Source organism: Pelophylax lessonae, assembly GCF_965119305.1.
Source record: "Pelophylax lessonae genome assembly, chromosome: 1".
Taxonomy (NCBI): domain Eukaryota; kingdom Metazoa; phylum Chordata; class Amphibia; order Anura; family Ranidae; genus Pelophylax; species Pelophylax lessonae.
Window position 1 is genome coordinate 448084609 of NC_138768.1, and position 22649 is coordinate 448107257.

The window sequence follows — 22649 nt, forward strand, 5'->3', positions numbered from 1 at the left end:
TTTTGCCTTTTAGAAGCAGCTTCATGTTATCCTATATGTCTATGCACGTTGGGATGAATAAACCCTGAGCTCAAAATATGGCTGTAGAGGCAGGAAAAAAAACCCTTCTGGTTTGCGTTCCTAAATGGAGCTTTCTGGCAGAAAAAACACTAAACTCGCCTAAACTGTAAAAAAAAACCGGAATATTTCCTAACAAATATACTTACCGTAATTTTTACCTTTCCCGATGGACTCCATGGCAGCATACGCATGAGTTAACCCCATCTCCGCTCCCATAGGACCCCACTCCCAAAAATCTTCGCTCTGAGCCAGAGGCTGCGTTCTGTAACTGGCCTACTCATGATTCTGGGAGGGAACTCCTGGTGCCATGGAGTCCATCAGGAAAGGAAAATTACAGTAAGTATTTGATAGGAAATTTTCAGTTTTGCTGACGGACTCCATTGCAACCTGCATATGGGAAATAACTAGCCATACACAACCGGGGGGCAATTGCAGAACAAAAGAAAAGGGTTTAGTTGACACTGTCAACCGACAGGATTTGTAAACCAAAAATTAACAGAAGATAGAGACTGGCTCTACACAATGATGAGCCATAAATGTATTGATCAGGGACCACAAGGCCGCCCTACTGATTACATTGGGAACTACATGCTGCAAAGCCGCCCAGGATGTAGACACGCTCCTGGTCGAGTGAGCCGTCACCATCCCCAAAGGAGTCAAGCCCTCGGCTCTGAGTCTGTCGGATGGCCCAGGCAATCCATGCCGCAGTTGTCCTAGATGAGGCCCGTTTCCCTTTGTCCTTTCTGGCAAAAAGAATAAACGGGCGTTCTGAAGCCTGAAGGAAGCTCTAGATTGAAGCTATAACTTCACAATATGTCAGATTCCTAGAACCAAAGGAAGTCACTTCTGAGAATCAAACTCAGGATTCCCTGTTTACTAGACATGGGCTTTAACCAACTAAGCCACAGCGCGACCTCTCCCACGTCTAAAGGTTGCAAGTTAGTTCTCCAAAGGTTGGTAGAACAATTTCTTGGTTCCCATGAAAGACTGATGTACCCTTAGGCATTGAGTCAAGCCAGGTAAAAGCACCGCTCAAACTGGAAGAACGTTAAGAAAAGTTCTCCATGACCAGTAAATCAGTCTCTGAGGCTTTTTAATGCTGACATGATAGCCAGGATAAAGGCGAACATGACATAGAGACCTTTAAAAGAGACAGCCATACAACACTCCGCTCATATTCCTGAGAGGGAGTTGAGAACAAGAGAGAGACTCTATTTGGAAAACCTCCACTTACTCTGAGGTCTGATATGCTGACACTTGTACTCTGAAGGAGCTGATCGATAGAGCCAGCTCTAAATCCGACTGGAGGAAGCCCAGAATATTTAGAACTTTTAGATCAGCACTTTTAGATCAGCACGTGAGCTATCAGCAGCAGACATGTATTGCACAGACTGACCAGATTGTCCTGTAAACTTTGTGTTCACTCTCCTAGCATTCAAGCGAGAGGATAGGACTCTGGAGGAGCAGCCGAAGACCTCCAATCTCAAGTAACCATGCTGGACATGGATGTAGAAAAGCACCCAGTGACCGAAGGTCTGGACTGATGAGACTGGGCACTGGGTTCCAGTAGCTGAACAGTGCTAGCAAGGGGAACCATGGCCTAATTGGCCAATAAGGCGACTACCTCCACAAATTCTTTTCAGGTTTTTCATAGAAACCTGAGGATGACCAGGACTTGAAGAAACGCACTGGACCCGCTGCATTTCCAATAATCCCTCAGGGCATCTGCGCCTGAAAAACCTCCACATGTAGAGACCATTCCTTGACTGGAATCTGGAAAGAAAGTCTGTTAGAATATTCTGGACTCCGAGGAAATAAGCCTCTAAGATGTAGGCTCGATTCCTCTGAGCCCAAGACCGAATTGGCTTCCCTTCCTGTAATAGTGAACAGGCTGTGAGTCCCCCTTGTCTTGTAATGTAGGAGACCGCCATAGTGTTGACTAGTGTTGAAGAGCACTGACGCTCCCTTCATTTTCTGGTGAAAGACCTGTAGGTTGCAGAAGGCTGCCCGTAGTTTCAGAATGTTCAACCAAATCTTTTTGAGCTAGCCTCGACAGGCAGTAAGCCCCCCCAACCCATATTTGTGGTATCAGATGTGATTGTGAACCATGAAATGAGGCAATTGAATGGCAAATGAGACCGTTTCTCCATTGCAGCCACCAGGGGACTCAGTCTCATGACTGAGGTTATGTAGATGACCTGAATTCTGCTTCCTGGCTCCCACTGCCAGGCAAGGCCCCTCTGAAAGGGTCACCTTCTCCGGAGTGTCCACTTGACCATCGGATCCATAGACACCAAAGTGTCAATCATTTTAGACACTGAAAGGCGCACAGAGGGGAAGAAGACAGGGCCAGGAGTATTCTGTTCCAGAACATCTAGATCCAGACAGAGACAAAGCAATGGTCCTCTTGATTATATTGAACTGAGCCCTGAGGGACACTAGAGACTGAGTGGGCTCCAGGTGTCTCTTTTCCAGAATCAGCCGCCAGCCAAATTTTCAGGAGCAGCTGCCCTCTGTCTTGGGACAGTGGGGGAAGTGGGGGAAGAACATCCAAGTAACTATGCAGGCTTATGCTCCTTGCTTTGATAAAGACCTTGATAAAGCCTGAATGGTAGACAAGCAAGCTGGAGATGGTCTTGACCTACAGCGAACCAAAGGAACTTGCGGAAGTCTTCTACAATGAGCACATGAAAGTAAGCATCTTTGGGTCTATTGGAAATGAGCCAGTCACCTGACTGCACCACCTATGGATCGGGGACAATATTTCCATCTTGAACTTCTCCTTTTGATGAAAATTGGTTTAGGTGCGCGAGGTCAAAAACGGCCTTTTGCAAGCCGCTCCTCTTCATGACTATAAAGAGAGGCGAGTACATGCCATTAAATCTCTCGCATCCTCGGACTGGCACAGGAGCACTTTGCGACACCAATGACTTTACGTAATACAAGAGTATATGCTTAATTTTTCCTTGGAGTGATGTGAAAACCGTGGAAACGAATCCGAGATGAGGAGGACTTCTGATGGATACCCGAGGTCAAGCTTTTAGCATACTTCTGGGGGGATATCTGGCCTCTTCACCAGCTCTTCCTAAAATCCAGACCTTGTAAGTTAAAAACGTGCGACCCTTGCATGCTCTGAACTTTGTTCTCTAGATGTCTTACAGCCTAGCAGGTGCTGGTCCTGAGGCAAGACCCAACTTGCCAACTGTGGCCCGGTTTATGGTGCTGTCCAGCTTGCCAAAAGATGAATCTCCCTCTAAGGGATTTTACACTAGGCCTGTTAGAGGCGGGATCAGCAAACCCAGGCTCCCAGCCATAGCACTCACTTTGCCGTAACTTGACAGGAGCAAAATCCACACCTCTATGCGGATGATGTCAATTAGAGCCTCAACATGCTTCGGCTCCCGAACTACTGAGTTTCTGAAAACGCTCTTGAATACTGCGTCCACATTATCCTTCCATGCTTCCATAACTTTAAACATGGCCACAAGAGCCCAGGCCACCTTTCAGGCCATTCGCTGCCTATTCCAAGGAAGAGCGGCATGCTTGCTTGCCTCAACAACTGAATGAATAGAGCTTGGCCATCTTGCTCAGAAGGGAGGTATGTCTCGCGACCTTGCTCCATTCAACCAAAATGATGTCCCTTATTTCGGGTTAGGAATGGAAAATTAGAACCCTCTCTAGAGGTGCTTAAAGAACTTCCTCTTGCTTTGCAGGAGACTCTACAGGTTCTTATGTAAATGCCCCCTTCATTACCTTGACCAAAGGCATCACAAGGGCAAAGGGACTCCTCTCATTCTGCCTCACTTTCTGAGGTCTTCATAGATGGATGGCTTGGTTAGGACGGTTCCAGTTCTTCCTGGCCGTCCCTAGTGGGAGATCACGTGGTAACAGCTGTTGGACTTTGCGTGTGACTTGTACCTTACTCTGTAAGGGTTTTCTGCACTACGTGCCTCACCAGAGATTCCATTTGCTGGAAAACACCATCCCCTTTTCCAACTGCCTAGGCTTAGAATGGTTCACACAGAGACTTGATCTTAGGGAAGCCTTCCTACTGGCCCTTAGTCATTAGATCAAAATATAAACGCACACATGCCTACTTAGAAGATGCTGTCATTTAATTACATACTGCAGTGACATACCATATGATTATGGGACCTTAAAGTGTACCTTCACTCCTCTGAGTGATTTTAAAGTGGTAGTAGTAGTCCATCATAAAAATAAAAAAAACGGGCCCGCTGCGGGCTTAGGTCATAATGTACTAGTATGCGCTGCAAACTAGTACATATGACAGACTAAGCTGTACAGCGCAGTGCTGTCACGGCCATTTTCACCCAGTCTTCTTTCCAGGTTTACAGACTCCAGCTCTATGAATGGCCCGGGGCTGTGATGACAGCGCTCTTGAGCATGTAAGCGGGAGCCCTTATTATAGGCTTACCTGTTGGTACAAGTTCAAAAGTGGAGTTAATTCCACTGCCGCCTTCCGGCCCTTTTAAGATGTTCTAAATGCCGGGAGGCGGGCATTTCAGTCATGTGACTACTGTGATTCACAAACACAGCAGACACCTGGTCGGAAAACTCCTGATCGCAAGTATGCATCGGGAGCTTTCTGGTACCTGCTGGCTGCTGCGCCAGGTGCTTACTCTGCGTTAAAGCCCATCTGCCGAGAGGCCACATATATGCATACAGCCGGCAGGAAGAGGTTAAGGTCTCTGCACTCATCCCACTCTGGAAAATATAAACCACTGATTTATTATTATTACTTCTTATTTTGTCAGCCCTGCCTTTCGAGTCTATGCCTGGGATATCCCTGTAACATATGCTATGAGGCTGCAGTAGGGACTCACAGCGGTTGGAGGGAGGTGCTGGCAGTGGCGGCCTGTCCATAGGGGGCGCAGGCCCCCCTAGAAAAAGAAGAAAAAAAATTTTAAAAATTTTTTCCCCATTTTTAGCCCACTAGGGGCGCCGGGCTTAGTGGTGGGTATGGGGGGGAAGGGGGGTTTCTCCACTGCACGTGCGGCAGGCAGAGGCACCGATTGGCGGCCTTCTGGGGGTCATCGGGATGCAGAGCAATGCGCCCGACACTCCCCACTTTACTGATGTCCTGGCTGTGATTGGTTCAGACTCCAGCCTGGACCAATCACAGGAGGACATCCCAGGACCTGGTGACGTGAAACGTGGGGGCGGTGCACCGCCCCGGCGTCACGTGATCACCTTCCCGCCCCCCGGAGAGAGGAGAGCCGCCGCTGCGCCCGCATGAGGAGTCGGAGTGGTCAGGACTCGGAAGTTCGCAGTCGCAGAAGAAGCACTGCTGCAGGTCTCTCACAGTATATCCCATAATAGGGCCCCTGTTCCCTATTATGGGATATACTAGTACTGATGGACCCCTTAATATGTGATATATTGGGAGAATTTGTTCACGCAAGCAAAATACAGGGAACAAAATGGGTGGAGTCCATAAGGGGTGGGGCTTCTGAGAAACGGGAGGGGTCAAAATGGAAGGGCGGGGTCTTGCGCCCCACCATCTTAAAACTTCACCGGCCGCCACTGGGTGCTGGTGCACATTATCGTGCGTCAGCTGCCTGATCATGAAAGAGGTAGCTGGCTCATAATGACTGAGGAGGACTGAGATTGCAGTGTGGGACCTGGGCTGTGACACCGGAGCAACGGATCCCAGCAGGACAGCGCAGGATCCGTTGGGCAGGTGATTATGTGAAGTGAGGACAATGCTGTATTACAGGTAAATGGGAGTTAAAAATACAAGGGGAGTTACCTTGCTTTTTAAGGAGCCCCAACATTTCTAGTGCACTGTGAACTTGCAAAAAAAAGCAATGGGGTTGATTTTACTAAAACTGGTGCACTCAGAATGTGGTGCAGCTGTGCATGGTAGCCAATCGGCTTCTTACTTCAGCCAGTTTAATTATCTTTGGTAATAAAACCTGGAAGCTGATTGGTTTCTATGCAGAGATGCACCAGATTTTACACTCTCCGGCTTTAGTAAATAAACCCCAATGTCACTGTACCATTTTAGGGGGATAAAAACCCACTGACCCGATGACCCAGTTGCTGCACATGTTTTGTTTGTCTTCCACTGACATGTGACGCTCAGTGTACATCATGGTACGTAAAGGTGTATAGCTTTTAGGTTAAAGCTGGATTAGAGTTAACTGCATTAGCAAAATCTTATTAATGGCGACTTCAATTAAATGCATCATCACAATTGTTTTCCTACTTGAGCTCCACTAACTGCTGTTAGTGTTTGTCTCAATGAATCCTAGTGTCTGGTCATTAACGTGGGGTGCAAGAAGCCATGGAGAAAATAATCATGAAGGTAGTGTTTTTACTGCTTCATACATTTACTTTTCTTAACCTAGCAAATAGAAGTAAAAATTCTCTTCCTTTGGTTTCACAGCACTTTTTGAAACTGCTTGCTTTTTCTATACTATGTGTATATATGGAAAGATTGTTTAAAAAAAATTGTTTACTTTGAATATCCATATTATTAGAAAGCGATTGCTGAATCTTATTGATATATTATTACCTGGGTCCGCAATATGGATCAAATACTAATGAGATTTTATAGTGCAAATGATTTTCCTAAATAATACATTACTTTTTAAAAACTATAGGAAGCGAAGATTTTTGTGTGACATGCATAGCTATTCTTTTATTGGTTAGGCTTGCTAATGTACAGTTTTTAAAACTGTTCAGAGCAATTTAAAAATGCCATATTCTGTATTTGGTTTAGTTAGACCTGTCTGTGTGGTAAAGCGTATCTAAAAAAGAAAGTAATATATTGCAGCTTACCAGCCCTTAGATGTGGTGGCTGCTTTTAGTTTTCTTTTTCCTTTTTTGACCACCTGGTCCTGCAAATAAAACACGTTCTGTGCTTTTGGGCTACTATTTTTTTTTTTTTCCTCCACTGGTGGTCTATGGTGGCAGCAATGGTTGTTACACCATTTGTTCATCAGACCTTCATCTCCATTACATGGTAGATTGATGGGATTAGTGGTCTACCCAAGCAAAATATGGTTCTTTGTCCTTCTTTTTTTTTTTTTTTTTAAAGTTCAAAGTAAGTGACATGGATGATGCATTTCTGGCGAGATCAACAGTTCTGTACTTGCTAAAAAATTTCTTACTCTAAAAAAAAAAAAAAAAAAATGCAGCCACCACATCTAAGGAAAGGTTACATAGTTACATAGTAGGTGAGGTTGAATAAAGACAATAGTCCATCTAGTTCAACCTGTGTAGGTGTGTGTGGCTGTAATCATCTCACATACCCCTGAATGTTCTGATCCTTGAGATGTAAGTCTAATGCCCCATACACACGTGCAGATTATCTGCAGACTTTTTTCTGCAGACTTACCAAAACCATATAATATGAGGTCAAACCTAAACACTTTCAATTTGTATGCAATCCGGCAGGCCCTTGCACTACATAGAAAAGGTAAGTCTGCAGACAAAAGTCTTCAGATAATCTGCACGTGTGTATGGGGCATAAGAGTCTTTTGAAAGCCACCATACTACCCGCAGAAACCACCTCTTGTGGTAGAGAATTCCACAATCTTGTTGCCCTAACAGTAAAGAACCCCCCGCGTTGCCTGAGGTTAAAACGCTTCTCCTCTAATCGCATTGTATGCCCTCGAGTCCTCATGCAATCCCTTCGAATGAACAGCTTTTTTTCTAAGCTGGGATCCCCATTAAGATATTTATAAATTGCTATCATGTCCCCCCTCAGACGTCTCTTCTCCAGGGAGAATAAATCGAGCGATTGTAGACGCTCTTCATAGTCAAGGTCCTCCAATCCCCTAATTAGTTTAGTTGCCCTTCTCTGGACTCTCTCCAGCTCCAACACATCCCTCCTGAGGACTGGCGACCAGAACTGGACGGAATACTCCAGATGCGGTCGGACCAGAGTTTTATAAAGTGGAAGGATTATAGTCTTATCTCTGGAATGCATCCCTTTCTTTATGCATGCTAATGTTCTGCTGGCTTTGGCAGCTGCCGCTTGACATTGCATGCTGTTTCCTAATCTATCATCAACCAAGACTCCCAGATCCTTCTCCATTTTTGATTCCCCCAAGGGCTCCCCTCCTAACGTGTATTGTGTGTTTATGTTTTTAGTCCCCAAGTGCAAAACCTTACACTTCTCCACGTTAAACCTCATTTGCCATGTCGTTGCCCACTCCGTTATTTTGTCCAGGTCATTCTGTAGGATATCTGCTTCATGTTGTGAAGTTATTGCCCTGCCCAATTTTGTGTCATCTGCAAAAACTGATATCGAACTACTGATCCCGACCTCAATGTTGTTTATGAATAAATTGAACAAGGTTGGTCCCAAGACTGAGCCTTGGGGGACCCCGCTTACCACCTCAGACCAGTCTGAGTATGCGCTGTTTATTACTACCCTTTGGACACGCCTTTTTAGCCAGTTCCGTATCCAAGAGCAAACCCTGCTATCGATACCTGCAGACCTTATTTTATAAATTAAGCGCTTGTGGGGAACTGTATCAAACGCCTTAGCGAAATCCAAGTACACCACATCCACTGGTCTGCCCCTATCTAGCTCACAGCTCACCTCCTCGTAGAATGTTAGGAGATTGGTTTGACAAGAACGCCCATTTGTAAACCCGTGCGGATTACTGCTGATGATGTTGTTGTCTTTAGCAAACTCTACGATATAGTCCCTTATCATCCCCTCCAGAAGTTTACATACTACTGATGTCAAACTGACAGGCCTATAATTTCCCGGGATATGCCTCTGGCCCTTTTTGAATATTGGAATCACGTTAGCTTTCTTCCAATCCCCTGGTACATCTCCTGTCCTAATACTGTCAGCAAAGATCAGGAACAGTGGTCTGGATATAACCTTACTGAGTTCCTTGAGTACTCTCGGATGTACGCCATCCGGTCCTGGTGATTTGTTTGTGTTAAGTTTATCCAGCCTTTCCCTGATTTCCCCCTCTGTTAGCCATAGTGGCAAGTCCTGTGTATTACTACTAACCATACAGTCATGGTCAGTGTACCCCTCCGTTTCCTGTGTAAATACTGACGAGAAAAAAGCATTCAGCACGGTTGCTTTTTCAGTGTCCTCTGTAACCATCCTCCCATCATTGTTAATTATGTGTGCAATATGCTCTGCCTTAGTTTTTTTTGCTGTTGATATACAGTGGGTACGGAAAGTATTCAGACCCCCTTAAATTTTTCACCCTTTGTTATATTGCAGCCATTTGCTAAAATCATTTAAGTTCATTCTTCTTCCTCATGAATGTACACATAGCACCCCATACTGACAGAAAAACACAGAATTGTTGACATTGTTGCAGATTTATTAAAAAAGAAAAACTGAAATATCACATGGTCCTAAGTATTCAGACCCTTTGCTGTGACACTCATATATTTAACTCCGGTGCTTTCCATTTCTTCTGATCATCCTTGAGATGGTTCTACACCTTCATTTGAGTCCAGCTGTGTTTGATTATACTGATTGGACTTGATTAGGAAAGCCACACACCTGTCTATATAAGACCTTCCAGATCACAATGCATGTCAGAGCAAATGAGAATCATGAGGTCAAAGGAACTGCCTAAAAGAGCTCAGAGACAGAATTGTGGCAAGGCACAGATCTGGCCAAGGTTACAAAAGGATTTCTGCTGCACTTAAGGTTCCTAAGAGCACAGTGGCCTCCATAATCCTCAAATGGAAGACGTTTGGGACGACCAGAACCCTTCCTAGAGCTGGCCGTCCGGCCAAACTGAGCTATCGGGGGAGAAGAGCCTTGGTGAGAGAGGTAAAGAAGAACCCAAAGATCACTGTGGCTGAGCTCCAGAGATGCAATCAGGAGATGGGAGAAAGTTGTAGAAAGTCAACCATCACTGCAGCCCTCCACCAGTCGGGGCTTTATGGCAGAGTGGCCCGACGGAAGCCTCTCCTCAGTGTAAGACACATGAAAGCCCGCATGGAGTTTGCTAAAAAACACCTGAAGGACTCCAAGATGGTGAGAAATAAGATTCTCTGGTCTGATGAGACCAAAATATAACTTTTTGGCCTTAATTCCAAGCGGTATGTGTGGAGAAAACCAGGCACTGCTCATCACCTGTCCAATACAGTCCCAACAGTGAAGCATGGTGGTGGCAGCATCATGCTGTGGGGGTGTTTTTCAGCTGCAGGGACAGGACGACTGGTTGCAATCGAGGGAAAGATGAATGCGGCCAAGTACAGGGATATCCTGGACAAAAACCTTCTCCAGAGTGCTCTGGACCTCAGACTGGGCCGAAGGTTTACCTTCCAACAAGACAATGACCCTAAGCACACAGCTAAAATAACGAAGGAGTGGCTTCACAACAACTCCGTGACTGTTCTTGGATGGCCCAGCCAGAGCCCTGACTTAAACCCAATTGAGCATCTCTGGAGAGACCTAAAAATGGCTGTCCACCAACGTTTACCATCCAACCTGACAGAACTGGAGAGGATCTGCAAGGAGGAATGGCAGAGGATCCCCAAATCCAGGTGTGAAAGACTTGTTGCATCTTTACCAAAAAGACTCCTGGCTGTATTAGATCAAAAGGGGGCTTCTACTAAATACTGAGCAAAGGGTCTGAATACTTAGGACCATGTGATATTTCAGTTTTTCTTTTTTAATAAATCTGCAACAATGTCAACAATTCTGTGTTTTTCTGTCAGTATGGGGTGCTATGTGTACATTCATGAGGAAGAAGAATGAACTTAAATGATTTTAGCAAATGGCTGCAATATAACAAAGAGTGAAAAATTTAAGGGGGTCTGAATACTTTCCGTACCCACTGTATTTTAAAGAATTTCTTTGTTTTTTTTTTTTACTATCCTCTGCTATTTGTCTCTCAAAGTTGATTTTAGCCATCTTGATTTCTTGTTTTACTTTTCTTATTTGCCTCCTTGTATTGCTCGAAAGCCGATACTGTGCCCTCTGATTTATACTTCTTGAAGGCCAATTTTTTCCCCCTAATAAGTTTTTTGATGCTACAGTTTAGCCAGCCAGGTTTGGCTTTGTCTCTTCTAAATTTATTTCCCATAGGAATGCACTGCAAGATGCCTTTGCCTAATATGTTCCTAAAGCATTCCCATTTTTCCTCTGTGGTCAGGGATCCCAGGGTTTGGTCCCAGTTTACCCTTTCCATCAATGAGTACAATTTTGGAAAGTTTGCCCTTCTGAAGTTTAGGGTTCTTATGTTCCCCACTTGCCTTGTTATATTGTTATTTACACTAAATGTGATCATCCTGTGATCGCTAGAGCCCAGGTTGTCCTGGACTCCTACCTCCGAGATTATGTCTGGGTCATTAGTGAGCAATAGATCCAGGACTGCGTTTTCTCTGGTAGGGGAATCCACCAACTGTGACATGTAATTATCCAGTAAGGTTTCCGTGAATAGACGGGCCTTCTGTGAGTGTGCAGTCCCCTCTTCCCAGTCAATGTCGGGATAATTGAAGTCCCCCAATACGATGACTGATCCCAATTTTGCCACTTTACCCATTAGTGCTAAAAATTCCAGCTCTACCTCCTCCCCTTGGTTAGGTGGCCTATAGCAAACCCCCACAATTACTTTCCCCTTTTCTCCTTCCCTATGGAGTTCAACCCACACAGATTCTAAATCCATGCTCATCCCATCCGTAATGTCACTCCTTTCTATCACCTTTATATTGTTCTTGACATAGAGACATACCCCTCCCCCTTTTTTTCCTACCCTGTCCTTCCGGTACACCGAATACCCTTGGATATTGGCCAGCCAGTCATGTGAGGGGTCGAACCAAGTCTCCGTTATTCCCACAAGGTCTATGTCCTCCTGCAGTATAATAAATTTTTATTTCATTGGGATTTAGGATGCTTGAGGGGTCCCATCCACCATCACCACCACTAAAGTTTCCCTACATTGGGAATGTAAACAACTGGGGCCTGCTTTGGAGCTGCACTTACCATTCGTGTTACTGAGCATTCTACATGCAGAGTTAAGCCCCGTACACACGTTGCGATTGTCGGCCGTAAATATTCGGCCGCCGACCGATCGGCCGATTGTAGGCTTGTTAGTATGATGCTTCCGACAGCGCATTTTCGGCCAAACAGAATCTGTCCTGCAGGCATTAAAATTTTTGTAGGCCGACACCAGAACGGCCGATTGTTCGCCAGTCAGTACAGATTTCGGCCGACAGACAGCAGATTTGCAAGACTGGGCATGCTCAGAAAAGAAAAAACACAGGGAAAGTTAACCATCACATGACATCACTTCTGCAGTCGGCTGTTGTTGGCCGACAAAATTCGTGTGCAGTCTTTTGCAGTTTTCAACAGACACGACAGCCCTGGACAAAAGACGGCCGATCGTTCGGCCGACAATCGGTACGTGTGTACGGGGCTTAACTTACAAAAACAATTGGCTGGTCAGGGAGCACCATCTCATTAGGCATTTCAAGGACTAACCAGCAATAGCACTGGCAGCTGGAGTGGTAAGAGAGCTTACAATATGATTACATCTGCTCTATAGGACTGTAGTGACTTAAGGGCATGTACATTATGATGACTATGACGGTCTGTGTAAAAAAAAAAAAAAAAAAAAAAAAAAACAAAACCTTTGGCTTTCTAGCATTAGTAGCACCCTGCAGTAAATATGGACACTTTTTTTTTTTTTTTAATGCATTTTAACATAGCACATTAGAAGTCATTGAGTGCAATACACACTCACCAGCAATTTTATTAGGTACACCTGTTCAATTGCTTGGTAACACATATTGCTAATCAGCCAATCGCATGGCAGCAACTCAGAGCATTTAGGCATCTAGATGTGTTAAGGAAGCTGAAGCTCAAACCGAGCATCAGAATGGGGAAGAAAGGTGATGTAAGTGACTTTTAACAATGCATGGTTGTTGGTGCCAGATGGCTGGTCTAAATATTTAAAAAACTGCTGATCTACTGTTATTTTTAAGCACAACCATCTCTGGGGTTTACAAAGATTGGTCTGAAAAAGAGAAAATATCCAGTGAGCGGCAGTTGTGTGGACAAAAATGCCTTGTTGCGGTCAGAGGAGAATGGTCAGATTGGTTGGAGAGGATAGAAAGGCAACAGTAACTAAAATAACCTCTCATTACAACCAAGGTATGCAGAATACCATCTCTGAATGCACAACACATTGAACCTTGAAGCAGATGGGCTACAGAAGCAGAAGACCACACCAGGTGCCATTCCTGTCAGCCATGAACAGGAAACTGAGGCTATAATTTGCCCAGGTTTACCAAAATTGGACAATAGAAGATTGGAAACATGTTGCCTGGTCTAAGTATCGCTTTCAGCTGCGACATTCAGATGGTAGGGTCAGAATTTGGCATACCTCAATGTGAAAGAAAACTAATAGCAGGGCTCTGAGGTCAATATCAAATAAACACTTTAATAAAATAAGCCGCACACTTAACATAGAAGTTAGCATGAAACAGCATGGATAGGGAACACCTGGGACCAAGCAGCTGTTATCGGTGTGAGGCTGTAGGCATCACTGGGTAAACAGAGACCGAGGATGACAGGTAGCCAGCCGGCTCAAAGTATGGATATTAGCAGCGACGTTCTAGGCTGCACACGAGGATGACAAGTGTTAAAATGCCTGGTGGTGGTGGATGTCAGGAGGGGGGGGGGGGGTGTGCATGACGCAATTCCAGGGACTTGCCCTCTTCTTCAAATGCATGGACAGTGAAAAGAAGTGATGGACCTATAAAGCCAAAATGGCAGGAAGGGTAGGAACTTGAAACTTGGCACAAAACCTGAAAGTGTGAATCTATCCTGCTTTTGTAACAACGGTTCAGACATGGTGGTGTAATGGCGTGTGGGATATTTTCCTGGCACACTTTAGGCCTCCCTACTAGTTGGACATCGTTTAAATGCCACAGCCTACCTGAGTATCGTTGCTGACCATATCCATCCCTTTATGACTACAGTATACCCATCTTCTGATGGCTTCTTCTAGCAAGATAATGCACCATGGTACAAAGCTCAAATCATCTCACCACTGGTTTCTTGAACATAACAATGAGTCACTGTACTCCAATGGCCTCCACACTCACCAGATCTCTATCCAATAGAGCACCTTTTAGGATGTGGTTGAGTGGGAGATTTGCATCATGGATGTGCAGCCGACAAATCTGCAGTAACTGCTTGATGCTATCATGTCAATATGGACCAAAATCTCTAAAGAATATTTCCAACACCTTGTTGAATCTATGCCATGAAGAATTAAGGCAGTTAAGGCAAAAGAGGGTCCAACCCAGGACTAGCAAGCTGTACCTAATATTAAAGTGGCTGGTGAATGTATATGGGGTAGTGGTATACAGTGAAGCATAGTAAATATTCATACTGGACCTAACTTGCCAAGTATTGCTTAAGATTTGAAATGAGATAATCCTTACCAACAAATTCATCTCAGTAGATTGTGTATGGATATGGTTCATTATTAGAGCTTTGTGATAGTTCCAATTTAGCCAAAGAAGGACTTATGTGCAGGTTATTCCAGTCTCTGCAGACTCCAGGGTGTATGTGTGGTCCAGACATTTGGGAGATAGGTGTTATTGACAACTCTTGTCATTTTATTTGGTTGAAGGTATGTGTAATCCTAAAATGTTGAGTAAAGTTGCTATGCAGGTCTACATTATTTTATTAATGAAAATCATTTGCATCAATAACCTGTTTAGTGAACATTCTGTAACCACTTCCATTTTTGTATGGTCCCCCCCATTCTGTTAAAATGGGTGTGAGATGGTGGTTCATAACTCTAGGAAACTTTCATTGGTTTGATAACTCACTTCCACAACCATGGAAATGCTACTCATCCATCTGAAGGATGAATATAGGAATACAGCAAATGATTGTTGGTTATGCTTCCTTGATCATCTCCGTTCCCACAGCCTGCCGACTGTAACAACCTATTGCTAACCTTCAGTATGGGAATTCTGGGTCAGCTTCTGATAGGCTTTGTAATCAAGTTATCAAAGAGAAAATTTGACATTCCTTCCTGTAGTGTACCAACACTTCTAGGGACAACTGCAGAAAAAATGTATTCATATCTCTGTAAATGGTTGACCTGTTATGCTCTGGAGGACCTTCTAGTAAGTGCTTAATACAGAACTTTGGTTCCTGCATTGCTCAACTAGAAGAGTGGAGGTGAATAAGTTGTAACATTTTGACTGCCACCTTGTAAAAGAAGAGCAATTTCCAGGTAGTCAGAAGATCCTATCCTTCTTTGAAGAGCTAGGGGGGCCACGGGTATCCAACATTTACTAACCTAATAATCTGGCTACAGTAACATAAAGTTACTGTAGCCAGAAAATGTTGCTCTGTTTTTAATCTATTGATCATAGTGATTGGGTGTCTTTATAAAACCTTTTTTAACTGATTTCTCTTTCTATGTAGCCACTGCTCAAATGGCCCCCACTATGAAATATAGCATATGACATGTATAGCTGACATAGTAACTAAAGAATGTAAAGAAAAAAAATAATAGTAACACATCTATCCCCTTTTTTTTTTTTCTCCTCTTATTCCTTAATAGGTAAAAGCCTCATTGCGGAAACAAGTCGTGGTAATAGGGCTTGATGGATCTGGAAAAACAAGTGTGCTAAATTCCATAGCAGCTAATAAAGGGAAATTTGTCACAACACCTACAGCTGGTGTTAATGCATTGTGTGTCAACAATGGAACCTCTAAAATGGAATTTTTGGAAAGTAAGTTTTTTTGATTTGTGAGCTATCATAAAGGCAACTATTTTATATTCATTCTTCTTACTGTTAGAGACGCTGTCACTACTCTTATGAAGATAGTTAGTCTGGTTTAAAAAAGACACCAGTCCATCTAGTTTAACCAATGAAAAGGGGGGGAAAAAACAACAAACAAAAAACATTTTTTACAATTCCATATACACCCCACCCTCATCTATACCTACAGTTGATCCAGAGGAAGGCAAAAAGCTTCCTTTCTGATCCCCCCCCCCGAGAGGCAATCATATGTACCCTGGATCAACTTTACCTATAAATGTTGTTTGAATCCCAGTTATTTTATGTAAATTTAGGCCTTTTTTTAAAGCAATCTACTGAGCTGGCTAGAACCAGCTCTTGAAGGAGTCTATTCCACATTTTCACAGCTTTTACTGTGAGGAAGCCTTCCCGTATTTTGAGATTAAATCTCCTTTCGTCCAGACATAGAGCGCCCCCCCCCCTCTATCCTCTGTGATGACCTTAAAGTGAATAGCTCTACACCATGTTCACTGTATGGACCACTTATGTATTTATACATCTTGATCATATCCCCCCTTAATCTCCTTCTCAAGAGAGAATAAATTCAGTTCCTCTAATCTCTCCTCATAGCTGAGATCCTCCATGCCTCTTATTAGTTTGGTTGCCCTTCTCTGCACTTTCTCCAGTTCCCCGGTATCCTTTTTGAGAACTGGTGCCCAAAACTGAACTGCATATTCCAGATGAGGTCCTAATGATTTGTACAGGGGCAAAATATCTCTCTTGAGTCTATACCTCTCCTAATACAAGAGAGGATTTTGCTTACTTTGAAAACCACAGCTTGGCTTTGCATGCTATTATTAGGCTTTTCTCTACCAAAACACCAGGATCCTTCTCCACCAGATAAACCTAAGTGGATATACTCATATAATCATATGTTAATCTACACACTCTTCCCCATTCTTTGCCCCATTGAGCTCCCTCTCTTCCCCCCCATCCACAAATCATTAGTTCTGACATCAGCCAAAGTCCTGGTAGAGGTCAGGGTGGCCTCACACATCTTGTCTTCAAATTGTTCGAGGCTTCCCTAGCCCCTGCTATGACCTTGGCTGACTACTTCTCCTTTACTGACCAGTCGCAGGCTGATGAAGAACAAGACCTGTACATGTTACCCCAACTACAGCAGGGAAAAATCCAGTCTTCTGCCCTACCAGAAGTTGCTGTGCTGCTGTATGGCAGATCTTGAAACTGGTTAGACAAAAATAATGAATGCTGTGCAGGTAAATATGTATTTTATCTCTGCATTTAGCCATGGTTTAGCATTTGCACGTCAGTTTATTTTTCTATGCTCCATCAAGGGGATTCCCTTTTATTTTTGCCCCAGTGACTCGGCATGGAATAAGGGAAAATCTCTGCAAAGTAAAGTGATAACTCCTAGACAGTTGTCATCAAAATAGTTTACACATTGCAGGATTTCCCCTTCCCCTTATTTTCTACAGACCGTGGTCACCAGGCCCATTACATAGCGTAAATCTCACAAGCAAAAAAATGATTTTATCTTTTTTACTTTTAGTTTTTATTTTTGTTCTAATTGTGTTTGTGTGTGTGTGTGTGTGTGTGTGTGTGTGTGTGTGTGTGAGTGCTAGTTCAATAACATTTGGTAATAAATTAATCTAAAAAAACAATCTGAACCAGACAAAGGTACTTTAAAATAGACTAACATGCAAGTATTTTTAAGGCTATTCTACAAACTTAGGAACACTGCGCCCCTCATGCTATTGGCCTTTGAATTACTATCAAACACAAAGGACACTGGTGATGTACCCCTTCTTGCCAACAGTTCCCTCCCCTTTCCACCTATCCATTTATGGAGTATGCACTCCCGCCTCAACACATATATTTTAGCTTAGAGCCTGCACATGTGTGGGGGATAAAAAGTTGGAAACGGCGCTACCTGATGTATGTACAGCGAGTACAGATTGTAGTTGAGGAAAAAAGTGCTTAGTGCAGAATTAAATTAGTGCGCAAATGAATATGTGCAGATAGTGCTCCTGTAGAAATAGTGAGCTATGAAAATTGGCCAGATGTTAATAGATGGTGCAATCATAAATTTAGGCAGAGAATGAATAATGTGCAAATGCTGCTCAAGTGGCAAAAAATGAGCTGTAAAAACTGGCCAAATATAAATAAGTGTATGCAAATATTAAAATGAACAAGGTATGGTGTGAATGGATAGTGCAATAAATATTATATAGAAGTCCCAATAAATAAGATATAGTGAGTAAGGATAACAATAAAAGTGATAAATCACAATGAAAAATTGCAGTAAAATGGTGGTGAGTACCTTTTGTCTAATATTCCAATATGACCACAAGAGGTCGCATTTACCCCGCAGCAAGATAATGCTCAATAGCTGTATAGGGTAGGCAAAAAAAGCTCTCAGACCTGTCCCCAACCTATCTTTACAGACCGATGGATCCTCATCTGAGTGCAAGAAAGAACCTCTTAGTGTGTAACGCTCCTGCGTTTTTATTGTAAGCTGGATTTGCAGCTGCAGAATCTCCACTCAGTAGTCATGTAGAGATGTGTTGGAATACCAGATCCAACTCTCCAGACTCATCACTGTGGGCCTGTCTGCTTCAGCATACAGATATACACACACTCAATAAGATGTTCCTGGAGTGATAGAATGTATATGATAGTATGGAGGTGATGTGCTGAAGGGACAGGTGTGAGCAGTGACAGTAATGGTAAGCACTTGATAGTAATGTTCAGGAGAGTAGTAGATGGTAATAGGTAGAATGCAGATAGGTTAGTAATCCTGTATAGTAACAGGTGGTAAGGACAGCAGATGACATAGACAGGATAGACTAACCCAGTGCAAGGATAGATGGTAGTAGACTCAAGAGCTAGCAATCTATGTAACAGTGCAGATGGTAGAATTAGTATGCATAGATAGTAACAGTCCTTAATGTGCAGAAGATGATAGTGTAAGTTAGTTATGGAGGATTCCCCTGTGGGGTACTTATCACTAGTAAGGTTTGGTAAGTAGAGGGGTCCAGTAGTGAGGGAGTGATCCGGTAGCGAGATACGGGATCAGATGCGAGGTTCCGGTCTGTTCCAGGTAAAGGCGAATAGCTGGAGGTTCCGACAGCAAGACAAGGCTTGTGAGCATGTAGACACACATTGAACGAACAACGTGAGAGAGAATGCTGGCGATTGAAATAGCCGCTCAGCGGCGCTCAGCGATGACGTCATCCGTTTTAAAGGTGTATGCGTTCCACCTAACTAGAAAGGTGGGACGCAATGTTTTGAAAGGAAAATGGTAAATAAGGGTACCAAAGGTACAAGAATCTTACATAGTGTGGCATGTAGTTTAGGAATGCAAAAGGGTTAGTAGTAACTCACACTTGAGATGCGGATTTAGCAGATCGTATCAGACTGGTGCAGACAGCGCCGGAGAAGCTTCCGCGTTCCACACTCGGCGAGCTGCGGACCGGAAGTGACGTTGACGTTAGGTTCCGCCCTACGCGCGTTTCCTGTTAGGATGTATCCAGCTATAAGAGGACGGAGAGGTTGACTGACGGGCACCACTCCCGTAGATGTCCAATGACGAAACGCGCGTAGGGCGAAACCTAACGTCAACGTCACTTCCGGTCCGCAGTTCGCCGAGTGTGGAGCGCGGAAGCTTCTCCGGCGCTGTCTGCACCAGTCTGATACGATCTGCTAAATCCGCATCTCAAGTGTGAGTTACTACTAACCCTTTTGCATTCCTAAACTACATGCCACACTAAGAGGTTCTTTCTTGCACTCAGATGAGGATCCATCGGTCTGTAAAGATAGGTTGGGGACAGGTCTGAGAGCTTTTTTTGCCTACCCTATACAGCTATTGAGCATTATCTTGCTGCGGGGTAAGTGCGACCTCTTGTGGTCATATTGGAATATTAGACAAAAGGTACTCACCACCATTTTACTGCAATTTTTCATTGTGATTTATCACTTTTATTGTTATCCTTACTCACTATATCTTATTTATTGGGACTTATATATAATATTTATTGCACTATCCATTCACACCATACCTTGTTCATACCTTGCACACTTATTTATATTTGGCCAGTTTTTACAGCTCATTTTTTGCCACTTGAGCAGCATTTGCACATATTCATTCTCTGCCTAAATTTATGATTGCACCATCTATTAACATCTGGCCAGTTTTCATAGCTCACTATTTCTACATGAGCACTATCTGCACATATTCATTTGCGCACTAATTTATTTCTGCACTAAGCACTTTTTTCCTCAACTACAATCTGTACTCGCTGTACATACATTAGGTAGCGCCGTTTCCAACTTTTTATCCCCCACACATCACTTTGACCCCTAAGTTTTTAGGGGTTGGTTGGTGGCTGCAACCTCAACTAAATTTTTTAAGAGTCTCGGAGTTTCTGATCCATAGCGCTGGTTCCCCCCTCTTTTTATTCTATAGCCTGCACCTGGTGGCAATTCACTCTGTGTAAATTAATATTGGTTATTCTGGATCATGAGAATGATGGATGGAAGCCGTGAAATCACAGTGTTCATACTCACAGTTCACGTCCACAACAAAGTCTTAAGCCTCCTTTCACATAAGCACGTCTCCAAAGTCGCACAATTTCCAGTGCAACTTTGATTCGACTTTACATTCTGTGGATCAAAGTCGCACCAGAGTAGTGCACGCCCCTTTTCAATGTCGCTGCGACAAAGTCGCAGTGTTGTGAACGGGTGCAATTTGTCATTCGACTTTTATGTCCAAAGTCAAAGTAGGCAGTGCGCTCTGTGTTTAGAGGAGGATACTGCTGATCGCAGATTGAGGTAAGGAGCCAATTAGTGGCACTTTATCACGTGATCAGCTCTGTCCAATCACAGCTGATTACGGATGTAAATAGAAGCCGGTTATCAGCACTCCTTTCCTCATGCTGACAGCATGAGGAGAAGAGAGCCGATAACCAGCTTCTCTAAAAGGGATATGTACACTGATAATCAGTGCCTCCTCATCAGTGCACATCAGTGAAGGAGAAAATTTTTATAACACACTATGAAAGGTTTTTTTTTTTTTTTTTTTTCCAAATTTTTCAGTCTATATTGGTTTATTTAGCAAAAATAAAAAACCCAGTGGTGATTAAATACCACCAAAAGAAAGTTGTATTTGTGTGAAAGAAATGTATAAAAAATGTGTTTGGGTACAATGTTGCAAGACAGCGCAATTGTCATTCAAAGTGTGACAGTGCTGAAGGATGAAAATTGGCCTGGGCAAGGCCCCAAGTGCCCAGCTGGCAAGTGGTTAAGAGCCTTGATATCATAGATCATCCTCTCTTTTAGTATGAGTAACATTATCCATTTTAACATGTTTTAATCACATCAACGACCATCTTCACCAGTTAATGAAGTTCATAAAAACTGTAGTTCATCTTCATTCAGTAATGTTGCTATTTCACCAACAGTTGGAGGAAGCGAACATCTTCGTCCTTACTGGAAAATGTACCTGTCTAGAGCATTCGCTGTCATTTTTGTTGTGGACTCTGCAGATCATGGTCGCCTTCCACTTGCTAAAAGACACCTACATCAACTGATTCAACAAGATGCAATAATTCCATTAATGGTTCTTGCTAATAAACAGGTATGGTGAAGCTGCTCTTTTCTATTTTCTTCCTTTATTTGCATGTGTTCTAATTCAATAAACCACAGATCAACAATGCAATTTTTCTTACTGAGTTTTTGTTCCACCTTGTAACATCCTTTGTGATTTCCCACACCTCTCCTTTTCACCCTTAACTTTCCTTTTGGCCCCTTTCACACGGGCGTTCCGTATGTCCGTATATCACCCCATCCGTTTGCGGGTGATATACGGACATAATGCATGTCAATGGGATTGCGGATGACCATCCACTGACATCCGATTTGCGTCCTTTGAGTTCTATTCCGTTTTTTGGAACGGAACAGAACCCTATTTTTCTTCCGTTTTAAAAAACGGAAAGGACGTCAAATCGGATGTCAGCGGTGTCATCCGCTGACATCCGCAATCACATAGACATACATTTTGTCCGTATATCATCCGCAAATGGATGGGATGATATGCGGACATACGGACCGGATGACACAAGTGTCATCCGTGTCTGTGAAAAAAAAAGTGACTGAACGGAGGAAATAAACTGAGCGGCCGTGTGAAAGAAACCTTTGTTTGAAACGAACAGTACTAATTGCAGTCATGCACCCTGCTCTATGTACACTACACATCCCACAGTCCACAGCTCATCTAGGAAGAGAGCAAGGGAGGGTGGCTCTGTTTCTATATACAGTGGGACCATGCTAACCTAACCTAGCCATCCTCTGAATAGGAAATCAGATCACCGTTGTAAAAAAAAAAAAAAGTTTGGAAGAGTCTGAGAGCAATTGAAGGTACTTTTTTGAGTTAGGAATACATGCTTTTAATACGTTATTTATTTTTATTTTTTGCAAACATACCTTTAGTTTTGCTATAACTTGTTGACGTTTTTGAGTGTTACATTGCATCTTTCATTTGAAATTGCCTAAATAGTAAAGTGCAGATCAATGCACCAAAATACATTCATTCAGGATGTTGATGCACCCAAAACTAAATGCTATATAGTAAGTTTAATAAATGCTTTTTTTTTTTTTTTTTTTTTAGAAAATGTAATGCAACTGTCACTAAATGTCCTTAAAACAAAATAATCTGCTGTCAGGTATAAAGTTCAGGTGCCTGCAAATGGCTGCAACAGCTTCCACATACCTGCAGATCTGCTAGGCCATGCACCAGCCCTTCCTGGTAGATAATTTTTCCTTTTAAATATGGATTG

At 43.3% G+C, this 22649-nt stretch overlaps 1 protein-coding gene across 1 annotated transcript in view; it reads left to right on the forward strand.

Annotated features, from left to right (window-relative positions):
- Nucleotides 1-22649, forward strand: part of ARL9 (ARF like GTPase 9) — a gene marked incomplete at its 5' end in the record, with an annotated part of 59057 nt that overhangs the window by 29108 nt on the left and 7300 nt on the right. The window contains 2 exons of the mRNA XM_082246563.1: nt 15615-15786; nt 21276-21451. Of these exons, the coding sequence (XP_082102689.1) occupies nt 15615-15786; nt 21276-21451 (348 nt within the window). The remainder of the gene's footprint in view (nt 1-15614; nt 15787-21275; nt 21452-22649) is intronic.